Source organism: Cryptotermes secundus, unplaced genomic scaffold (assembly GCF_002891405.2).
Source record: "Cryptotermes secundus unplaced genomic scaffold, Csec_1.0 scaffold838, whole genome shotgun sequence".
Taxonomy (NCBI): Eukaryota; Metazoa; Arthropoda; class Insecta; order Blattodea; family Kalotermitidae; genus Cryptotermes; species Cryptotermes secundus.
This window is the reverse complement of record NW_019744415.1, coordinates 332730-345080: the sequence shown is the minus strand read 5'-3', so window position 1 is coordinate 345080 and position 12351 is coordinate 332730. Positions and strand designations below refer to the sequence as shown.

The following is a 12351-nucleotide window of genomic DNA, read 5'->3' as shown; positions in this document are numbered from 1 at the left end:
CGCCGGCCATTATTTCTTGAAACTGTCAACTTTGGAAATAGGTGTTTTGGGTTATATCGGCATACTTTAACATAAGGAACACGCTCCCGAAGTTTGGTCCATTCCTCCTGGGACACCCTGTATATATATATTGTAACATGTTTGGAGTAGATATTTCCATGGTAATGCAATAACAGTGGGCCGTTGTATAGGAATTGCAGAATCAACAAATGCGTTTCCCCAAAGATGGAAGGTTCGTTGCGTAACAACGGATTGTTGAACCAGCAGGAATAATGCACTTCCGCTGTAATGAGTCAGTCTTAAGAAAGCCGCCGCCGAAAGCAGTCTAGTATTCGCCGAGATATAGTGGAAGCAATAATTGTGATACTGAAAGTGATAATAATCGTAAAGTGTGTGAGTGCAGAAGTGAAGCACAATAAATATCTNTGCTTGGAAACCCTAAGGACAATTATGACATGGCGAGCGAGTATTTTGTACTTCAATTTTATGGCTTCATGTCACTCACAAGTTAGTTTGATGTTACGTACATTATTAACATTACAGAATCCACATATTCCTGCCAGTTTTAATATGTATTTTGTAATCAACAAGTGTGCAACGCCAGTCAAAGTTTGACACTTCTCTGGCCATTATCTCCGTAACCGTTCAACTTTGGACATAGGTGTTTTGGGTTATATCGGCATACTTTAACATAAGGAACACCCTCCCGAAGTTTGGTCCATTCCTCCTGGGACACCCTGTATATAGTGTCCATCAGGTTGTCACTGGTGACACAGTGTGGCTACATACCAGCTCCATGATGTAGAGCTGTGTAGCGTCATCATGGGTTTTTAAAAACAGATCTGTGGGATAAGACTGGTGCGTAATGCCGGATTAACTGTCTGAACATGTAGCAGAATATGAGGTTTTTTTTTTATGAAATGTTGTGCCACTCATTTGATACATTATATCACAGTTGTGTTGGACACAGCCCGAATCCTAGGGTATGTGTGATTTTTCAGACTGACTGCAAGTTGATGTTACCATAATAGTAGAGTTTCTCTGCCAGGAATGGTAAAATCATCTGCCAGTAATTTGGAAACCTAGTTTGTGTCATTCATTCAGCACTTTTAGTTCTTTTTGAAGTGCAGAAGTAGAATTACTTACATTGACTAATGAGATGGAAATCTCATTTTGATCATGTTAAATGAAGGCATTATGACAAAATTGTAACATACAACAGATTGTTACCAAGTAGGATTTGAGGATTTCACAGCAGTGGTTATGAAATGTCCTGTCTTCTGGCATATATCGCCATGTATTCTGTTGAAAGTCGACCAATGTCTTGGAAGAACGTGTTGCCTCCATCATCAGGTTGAAGATGCTGCCTGATTCATACTAGTTTCTTGCTTGGCTTACTCTTAAACTCTGAAGATGGAGGCAGCATGTTCTTCCAAAATGTTGGTTGACTTCCAAGAGACTGCATGGTGTTTGGTCATCTGACTGATGAGTAGAAGCAGAATTGATTGAGAGAGAGAGATGTGCAGTTTCCTTCTAAAGTCATCACAGGAGTTTGCGGTACGATCCCAGCATCACCATGTCCAAAAAAGCTCAAAGAATATGAGGTATGAGATTTTGATGGTAGTAAGAGTTGAAACTATGGTTTTCTACGTTTGCAACACCTTGGTGCCTTGTAGGTGGTTACCAGTGGCAAAACAATGTCATTGCACAGGTACAGACTCACGTTTAGAAAGAACGGTGTTTGGGTAGTTCAGATGTTTAAGTCTGAGGCCAATACGAATTTATCTGTCAGTAACTTAATGAATGAATAAGCATGTAAGGTCCATTAATTCTGAAGAAGGAAAACAAAAACATGAATTAATGTACATAGAAACCTACAGTATAAATAAAGTGTCTTCATTTGAAAAAGAGTTGTGAAGCATTTAATTTGCATTTTCACATATTTTCTGAAAGCATTGAAAATATATTTCCCAGCATTGTTCTTATGTAGATAAATACATTTATGAAAATAGTAACACCTATATACATATCATGTCACCAGCTGACATACAAGTTTAAGGCCTGAGAATATTTATTTGTACATAATTTATTCAAAGAGTTTTAACAAATATCACACCTACTGCATTATGATTTGTATATTCATTTAATATTATCTTTTTGTTTCTTAATTATTATGCCCTGATTTTAGTTCAGTTCATTTAATTTGCTATAAATATAAGCCACTTAATTCTAGCCAGCTGATAATACATAATTATTCAGTACTGCTCTCTCACGAATGTTTTTGCAATATATTTCTATAATATGTATATACAAGTAATTGGCCATTTTGTGCAGTAGTATGTCTTTCATTTCATTCTCACCCTTCTTCCAGTTTCCCGAACATTGTAGTTATTTAGAATTTTGGGTTCTCTTTGGGTTGTGAAGAGTTCTGTTTTCTGGGATATAACGCTTTGTAATCCATTCAGCAGACTATGTGATAACCTTATATCCCAGAAGATAGAGTTCTTCACTGTAGTTATTGATATATGTATAAAAATCATTTGGCCACGGAATGAAGTTGTGAATTCCAGTATAAAACACTGTACACGGGTACCTTACTAATGAATTTCTTTCTCAACCTTCTTGTATTGTTATTTTATCATCCTCAGTATCATCATCCTTAGCTGTCAAAGGGGAAACCATTGCAATAGAGTAGTGTATCTTCTTGCTGCGAATGTAACTGTTGGTATTATCAAATATCACAGTATCTGGAACAAGATATATGCTGGTTGACTCCAGTTTTCATTGCACAAAGAGTAGTTTTATGTAGTTACTATANAAACAGATCCAGTTTCCGAAACGTCGTGTTTTTATTTGTTATCTTAAAAACCAGGACGATGGATAAAGTCCAAAATCCCAACATATCAGTATTTTTATGCTTCGGTATTCAGTGGTAAAGGAGTTACAGCAGTAGTTTCCATGCACAAAAGGACATGCATACATTTAAGGACATGCTTCAGGGAAGACTGAAGAAATCTGGATCATAGGACCCAAGGGGAAGGATAAGGCATATAATTTCTTTCAAGACAAAATCATAATGTGGACAAGTAAGATATGATGTATACAGAATATGAGAAATGGTTTGTCAAAAGTTACTGATGATTACTCTGGTATATATGGAAAAGTTCTACTGATCAGAAGAGCATGTGTGATATGGGTGGAACTGTTCTGCAGTGAGCTGCAATACTAACTCACTGTGTTCTTTAATGTAATGTAAGTTCAGTCTTGATGGTCACACTCCTAGCCACTTACTCATGCACTAAAGGTAAGTTGCCCCTGTGCTTAACTAATTAAGCACTGCCATAATGGCAAAGGGGGGAGTGGATGTACAGATCCACATGGGATATTAGCACAGGTAAAGAAATAGTACCAGCATTCATGATATGCATTGTTTTGAAGTTCTGCAAGAAAGACAAAATGTCAAGAATGGATTAATGATCATGTAGTTCAGTATAGAGGAACATTGTGCAGGCATTAATGATGTTCTTTTTATGCAAATGCACGATTACTATGGGCTATTTCCGCAGAGGAAGTGCTGCTTGTGAACCACAGCAAGAGAGGAGATAACAACGTGCTATAAATTATTATCAATATAAAGAAACCATCAAATACAATGTAATATTGTCTATAACAATAACTTATATTTTGAACAAACCTTATGCAGTTTGACTCAGCCAAAGGACGTGAGTAACTTCTAATTCTGAATGTATTTTAACAGTTTATTTTTACCAAGATAATTGTGATAGCAATTGTATGGCTAAAACACAATGAGAAAATTGTTATAATATAGATAATAATACATAAACCTTTGACAGCTCAAGTGTATGAGATGGCGGCCTGAAGATCAAACCATGTAAGGCTTGCTTAAAATAAAAGTAATTATTGTGATCAGTTTTGCACTGTGATGGTTCTTCTGTAAACAGATAATTAATAACAATAAAGCAGTATGGAATTAAATGTAACAATTCTGCTAATGACCGTCATTCATCCCCTGTCTGAGAGTGACTGTACTTACAGGTAGCTGGTGTTGGACATGTTATTACTCCAATTTCGTTTGAATGGTGGCTATTAACCTTGTGGACTGGCACTACTGTAGACTCTGTTCCATCGATATCTTGGCAAGTTATACCAAATTTGATATCTTGCCCTTCAGATTGGAACTCCCATCTTGAAATAAATTGAACAAGTGTTTTTATTAACTTGTCTTATGTACATTTCTGTTCTGACTGATTTAAGTGCTGTTTGATTAAAAAATATATTTTTCTTTACTGCTTATAACAATGTGTGTGTTATTAAGTGATTCTCGGTTTCTGTTCTGTAAACTTTGGTACATGAGCAAATGGTGAAGAGAGAGCGGTAGCTTTCAGATTGGGGATGATAATTTCTTCAGGAACTCCAAGTTGATTCATTTTGACATATATGATTGAAAATAGCATGTTACATAGTATAAATGCATGGAAATTATATCTAAAACTCCATTATGTTTAGAGTTAATTCAACGAATGACATTAATGGGACATTGTTCTCAATAACATATGCTAGAAACTAATTCCTGATGAAGGATGCCTACATACTGTAAAGCAATTTGAAAATAAGTACTTTTCATATTAGAACATTCTTTAAAAAATTTGCTTTGTAAATGGGAACTAATAAATAATCCCTGTTTAATGTGCATTTGAATTAAAAATTTTAAAAATTATTATGAAAGTATGTTTCCATGGTACTTACTTTAGCATATATTTGCTTGTCAAGTGAGAACTAATAAAGATTTGATCTCTTTTTAATGTGGATTCACATTAAGAAGTTTAAAAAATGATCATCATAATATAGTGCTGCTTTGTCACTTACTTTAATATGGAATTTTCTGTTGGAGCTATGAATGGTAGATTCAGTTTTTCACCTTTCTTAATTACAACAGTTGTGAAGGTGTCATTTAGTGGTGGACTTGTGCTGTCAGTCTTTTTGGTATAGTAAGACTTTGGAATCTTTCCTCCCTGAGCAACCTGGATCAGAATCAAATGATGGTGTTGACAGTAAAATAATTCTCTCTTGACCAAATAATTGGAACATATGGCATAAACTGAACATACTTTAGTTGCATATCTGGGATTCCCATCTGGATCAGTTAAGGTTCCACCAAAATGAGCTGGCAGTTGGTCAGGCTCAATAGATGCCAGCAGAATGGGCTGCCACTTTTGAGGATCACTCTTAATGATTTGGATTTTTCTCAGTGTGTGTTCATTCATGAAATTCTTTACCACGGCAAAAGCAATGGCAAATACTTTCGGAGCTGAAAATAGTAAGACTGAAGTACTTAATTGAAGCAAATATGGGACTAATTTCTAAAAATAAAATATGCTGATTGCAGTTGTTTTACTGCAGAATAATTCTGATGTTGATGTAAATTAGCAGACTCATTATCTGTATCCATAACTTACCATTAATTATGTAACAGGCTTTGAGGATCTCTGGGTAATTGGCTTCATACATTTGGACCAGTGCTACAACAACTTCTCCAGCTGCATTATGCAAATAAACATTAGTGATGAAGTTCCTATTATCAGCTAAATGCACAAAATATATAGAGTATACGTCTAGAAGGGTTACCTCTATCCATGTGAGGATGTGGGCTTATGGCATTTATGTATCTGTGTGTGTGTGTGTGTGTATAATATATATATATGTGCATGTGGGTTCACACAGTCGTCCAGACTTCTAAGAATCTGATTTTAATTTAGTTTTACGTGCTTTATTTTCTTACCACTCAACTGCATTTAAAACAGCAGAAATGTTTCACTATCCACACCAACAGATAAAGGCCATATATGCTAATATTTTGTCTTATGGTTGAAGTCTATGAACCTGAAGCAAAATTCATCCAAAGATGTCAAAACTGATTCTTTTAAATTTTTCAGCATGAACAGCAATTGTGCGAAAGTGAAAGAAAACTACCAGGCCTTTAAACACTTTTACTTTGCCTCAAACAGAAAGCAGGTATAGGTGTGCTTTTTGTAGTTGCAGTGTCTTGATGTCTTTTGATTCATCTCTGTGGAATTTATGTGTACTCTTGTCATAAAGGTAACACTATCCTGATGTGTATTGTACTTGTGGTTATTAGAAATCTGTGATATTTACCTGGTCTCCAAGCATACTGACGTATATTGAAATTTTCCATATCCATGACACAAATAAGCTTAGATGCTTCGTTGCCAAATTTCTCTGCTTGCTCTCTTGCTATACTCATATACATTTCCAGAGTTTTGATTGTCATTTTAATGAAATCACTTTTGTTAATACAGTGCATCATTCCCCACATATCCAGGCCAGCAAAAGGAACAATTATTACTGCAGAAAGAAGTAATATTTTCATTAGTGTTCTGTCTGAGGCCTTACTGAAATACAGATGACCAGTTTCTCTCTTGCTGACAGCAGTGAAGTTTCATGGGTTTACACCTCTTTAAATGCATGGGCTAATATGTAATGTAATACTAATTGAACAACTGTTTATATATGAAAAATAAGTTCAGATTCAGTAAGAAGAGAAGGATTTGGTGTTGAAAGTGCAGAAAAGTATATCAGCGACTTTCCTGTTTTCTAAACTTCATAACAACATGTTTTATTGAGAGATTTTCTAAAACATTCCTTCTGAAATGAAAACCTGAATGCAGTTCTGGTGATTGGTTGAGAAATGTATTTATTATTCCTTCATGAAAAGGTGATATTAATTTATTTTTGTTAAGGATTCTTTTAACAAGGATTATTACACGAGTGTTATAATTTTGTATGCAGGATGAAATGAAATTATAAGAGGATGCCAGAGAATGATGTTTGCTATAAAAATGTTGCTGTTAAAACAGACATGTTCCATTTTTACTCTCACTCATTGGCTCTATGTTCCTCTAAGAACCTTGGCCTTCTTTAAACCAAATGCCCATTCTTCTCTGTTATTTTCCTTCTGCCTCCATATCGTCCCTTTTATCTCTCATAAATCATGCTCTATATCTTCCGGCCATCTCTGTCTGGGCGTTTCCACTTTTTGAATTTTTGCGTTGGCAATGCTGTATTTCTCTAATTCAAATTTTAATTGGCTTAATGCTTCTGATCTGAATAAACTCATGACATTCTGAGCAACAAGATATAACTCACACTCCTTATAACCTTTCCATATTCGTTTCCCCAAATTTTCCATCGGGTATCTATCATTAGGTTTCTTAACAAATTTGTTATATGAAATTAAGTTGTTAGCCTGACTTCTAACCCCAGTCTGAAGAGCACAGAATACTCTGGCCCCTACCCTTTGACCTGTCTAGCATGGGTGACCTTACTAGGAGCTTATGTCCCTGCTAGCATAGCTCTCCAGGCGATCAGGGTACACAAACCTCCCCACCACATTAAGGTAGTACTGCTTGATGGATACTTAACTTAGCATTCTCCTACAATAAAAAATGTATGAGTGATGAAAAGTTTGACCATTTCCTTCTGTGTGTGTGCTTTTGCCAATATGCTCATGCTTGCAGTTTGACATTAATTATCACCCTTGAAGGAAGCCATAGTTGGTATTCTTACTTAAGATAAAGTAAAAGTATCCCTGTAACAGACCATGGAGGCCCATAGGGTTATGAGATGTTGAGGTTCCCACATTTTCTACACAATTGGCTCATAGATTGCTGCAAGGTTGTCAGCCCTACGCACCAGCTGCCCTTTACCTCCAAGAATATTCCAAGAATATTCCTGGTACTCATTTCTGTTAGAGGCTGAGTCGACCCCAGGGCCATATTGCGGTTGGAAGGATCAGGTCAATTGAAGGAAAATCCACTTTAATGGGATTTGATACCGTGACTTTCCTGCTTGTAGCATATTGCCTCAACCAATTACGCTACCACGTGCCACTATTCTTACTTAAGATATACATATTGTGACATGTTGAGCTATGGATGACGCCCCCCCCGCCAGACGTGATGCGCCGAGCGAAGCCGAAGTGAGCCGAAGTTAGCCGAGTCCTAGCATCCTGGTCGCTATGCAACGCGAGTCAACAGCGATGACGTCACCAAGGGTACCGCGGGTTGCTAGGCAGCGCGGGTAAACAGGATTGCGAGAGACGACGGTAGTAACAGCGGTTACTACCGCTAGCGTTGCTAGCAACACAGCACCAGGCAACAAGGGTGCTTATTACGTGGCCGTTTTCTGTATTGTCCGATCAAGGCTACATGAGGAGCAGCGAAGGCTATTCACAGTTAGTCCTCAAGCTACCTCCGAGTTAGTTCCGAGTTAGCCAGCAACCAGTCAGTTGTATTGTGGCATTTGGAGTGTAGTATTTGTGATACTGCAGATAGCAGTAGTTCTAAAACTGTCAATTGTGTGATTGTAAGTGCGAATGTGAAATAAAATTCGCTATATCAAATACGGCATGAAGTTATTTGTCGCGTTATACGCCCAATACGCGACAATATGTATTTTCACATATGAATAATCAATTCTTCTCCAATTAAATATAAAAAATAATGGTAAACAGAGCTATTGGCATTGTTTCATGTAACTACAATGATCTGTTGTATTACCATAACATGAAAGAAGCTGAAATGTTGTAAGAACTCAGTTGTAAATTGCATTTGTGTCGTTGGAAGTATAATCTTGAAATATATTGCAATGTTAAGTCAAACAATTCTGACATGCCATAATCTTCTGGAGATGCTGTAAAAACTGAAACACATCAGTGTCTTCCCTAACAAGCAGATAAATTGACTGCTATGTTTCTCTCATCCTCTGCATGTTAATACACAAGGTATGATTTTTTAATTTTGGACAATTTCAATCCTTTTGAGAATATGACACAAATATTTAAATTTTGCTATTTGCTCCTGGTGCAGCTATTTGTCATGCAGCTATACATTTTCTTGCACCACCTAGTTATCAAATCAACAAAGAGTAGATCTCCAGATGACAGTTAACTGTCCACAAGAACTACTTCTGAGGAAGTACTGTAATAGATGTTCAAAGATTAGAGGCATGTGTAACAATTGTGATGGTATGAATGACGTCTTGGTAACTGTAAACATGACTGTCGATTCAACTTTGGAGCAAGCATATAACATAAATGACAAAAGTACTGAGGAGTTTCATTCAATGTTTGGAGTGAGAAAGCATTAAATATCCATTCAGAGACTTTCCATGATTTTTTCTTAATCTTGTGAAAATACCCAGCCAGACAGGGTTTCCGCACTCTATGAATAACCGATCTGTGAAAGGGTTAATTGAGTTTGGTTATAAAGTTAAGGCTGATAAATATTCAGTCTTTAGAACCATTAAGATCTTCACAACCCTGGATACCTCTATGGCTATGTTTCAGCGATGTGTCTCTTGTATAGGAATGCTTATTATGTCATAGCCAATTCAAACATTTTCCTTTGTAAAAGCATATGTATTTTTTAACCTATCACACTGTATATCACTTCCATAATTGATTTAAAAGATATAAAAGAACAAACTCCGTGTCTTTAGTCTGCAAGCAAACTGTATTGACCGAGCAACCGCCACTTGTTGGCGAAGTTAGTGCCAACTTTGGCGGATAGAGGGTGTCGTGGTCAGCGCAACAAATCCCCACAGCCGTTAATTTCGGTTTTAATAAAGAAAATTTATGTTTTTCTGCAGTCAATTTGAGATGCATGGAATATGTATGTAGAATAGAATGTGATGGGAAGTAGAGGGAAATATTTTAACAGACTAGTGACTTACCTCATGATAAAATCATAGTACTAATAAACAAACTCCCTTCATAAATATGGCTATCATTAGTTACAGGAAAGTGGATTTCTTAGAATATACAAAAATGGAAATTCTCCATTCCACTCATAAGTTATTTGATAGCCCTCTATTGAATTTATTAAATTTTATTTCAAAATTCAAGCTTTGAAATAGTAAAAGAAAACTTTTAATGAAATGGTTTAACACGGTAGTGTGTATGGTGTTTGCATTAGAGTCTTACCCAGTAATTCTGAGTATTATACACCATCAGAACCCTTTAGAATCTAAGAGTCTGACTGTTTAAAAAAGTGAAACTTGTGGTCATAATATTGACATCTTAAGTTATACAACATATTTTTCAAGATTGTGGATAATTAAAGCAAGGTGGAGAACTGGATGGCTTTCGTACCTGGAGCTCCTTCTTTATCATATCCTGATATCCCACTGGGGTAGTACTTCTGCATTACCTCTGGAGGTACCCAGTCTCTTAGCTTCTCCACTTCCCAATTGTCTCTCCATCTAAGGGACTGTAGTGAATCAATGTGAAAGAATATTTAATGTGAAAACTCAGAAGACTATGAGCAAAAGACTGATCAGAAAATAAAAATTCAGATGGGAATACAGTCTTCAACACCTTATTTGTTTCTTTGAATTATACATATATAAATTGTTTAAATCACAGCATCAAGGTTTCAGAGGAGAAGGCACTTAAAAGATTAATTATGAATGTGTTACTGCGTCATGCATTCCACTATCAGCAGTCAGTATATTAAGTTTCAGCAATAGAAGTGATCTGAGGAGACTGTAGTTCTATTTTAAAAACTTGACCTAAGTAAATCATTGTATAAACATGCTTCTTTTCCTTTTATCTGTAACTCAATATGTACATGCACAAAATTAACAAATTTATTACATAATTTCTAAATTTTCTGACTAGTTAAATAGAGCAATAATATGAACTAGGTGTGCCTCCAGTTTGTATGGATAATTAGTGCCCTCCCCTTATGAGTGCAACAGAGATTTTACTTTGCAAGAAAAATAATTTTGCAGTTGGTTATGACTATGCTATGCAGTACTTTGATTAGAACATGGAAGATGGCTCTGCAGTGTAAACAGTTTTGTCTTATTTTTCGCTCAAAGTAGTATCAGGTCTACACGAGTATATATGATTTGAAACTTTTATGGTGACAGTATACGGTGAGATCTTCTTGGGTGCTCAACCATGTCAGTGTTGAGCTGGTATCCAGTATTTCAGAACTGTCTGTCTTCCTCATCATATCACCTCTGATGTTGCAGACAGAGGCAGCCACTGAAATGTTGGACACAAAATTCACATTGACACAGCTGATATCCTGATAACACTGCATAGTAGTAGGTCTGACTTGCAAGCTAATATGTCTGCATAAATTCCTTATGGGCTCATTGTGTCTGTTATTTCTCTCTCCTCCTATTATGCTCATCTGAAATTTGTTTTATACATATTTCATCCCAAAATTGTTTTGTCGGTTTTATGAGATTTGATACAATAACCCCCAAAAAATTGTACTTATGAATTCCAAATTAGGCCTGTAACAGACAGAAATATTGGTACTCCATTTAGTTGAAAGTCTAAATGAACTGTTATATGTAGGATTAAATGTGTTACAAACAAGAACTAAATATTTCAATACCATATTTTTGCCCAATGAGCCATTTTGAAATGCTATAAGATTTTATTTTATTATACAAAGTGTATCACGACTTTATGGTAGAAATTCAAGAGGTCATTCTTGAGGTCATCCTAACTGAAAAATGTTATAACAACTTGGGTCCTGTTCTCAACAGTTTTGGAGCTATTTGAAAATTAGCATGTATGAGTTATTTGCATTGCTGTGCTTTTTTCACCAATGAGGCAGGTTTTACTCATGATGGAGTCCAACTTATGGGGTCATGACAATCCAAACAGAACACTAGAAGTAATTTCCAGGTTTGATTTTTCTGTCAACATATGGTGTGTTTTTGACTGGTGACCAGCTGCTTGAACCATACATTTTCCTGCAGCATCTTGTGCGTGATATTTATGCTGGTTTTGTGCAAAATGAACTGTTGACCCTCTCAGAAAACCCATGACTATGATTGCATATGTACTACCAGCATGCTGACGCATCACAGAATTTAAGTGGGAATGTAACATGGTAAAACACTGACAAAACTAAAGAACACCATATATGAAACTGGGGAATGGCCCAAGGACTTTACAGAAGTGACAATGATTGCCTTAAAGAAAAAGACAAAAACAACAAAATGCAGCGACCATCGCACAATAAGCCTTATTGCACATACAGCAAAGATAATAGCAAAGATACTTAAAAGAAGAATTGAAAAGAAAATAGAGGATATACTTGGAGAAGATCAGTTTGGATTTAGAAGAGGAAAAGGAACCAGGGATGCAATTGGGATGATGAGAATTATAGCAGAACGAACTTTGGAGATAGATGAAGAACTGTGTGTTTGCTTCATAGACTGGCAGAAGGCATTTGACCGTGTAAACTGGACCAAATTAATGCAGATCCTAAAGGAAACAGGTATCGA

General features: G+C 36.2%; 1 protein-coding gene across 1 annotated transcript in view; it reads right to left on the bottom strand.

Annotated features, from left to right (window-relative positions):
- Nucleotides 1-1899: 1899 nt before the first annotated feature.
- LOC111874753 (SEC14-like protein 2) overlaps nt 1900-12351 on the bottom strand; it is a 51702-nt gene continuing 41250 nt past the window's right edge. Inside the window, exons 4-10 of the mRNA XM_023870506.2 lie at nt 10190-10307; nt 6175-6384; nt 5478-5558; nt 5130-5329; nt 4888-5042; nt 4055-4206; nt 1900-2747 (exon numbers count right to left, since the gene is read on the bottom strand). Of these exons, the coding sequence (XP_023726274.1) occupies nt 2614-2747; nt 4055-4206; nt 4888-5042; nt 5130-5329; nt 5478-5558; nt 6175-6384; nt 10190-10307 (1050 nt within the window). The 3' untranslated portion in view covers nt 1900-2613. The remainder of the gene's footprint in view (nt 2748-4054; nt 4207-4887; nt 5043-5129; nt 5330-5477; nt 5559-6174; nt 6385-10189; nt 10308-12351) is intronic.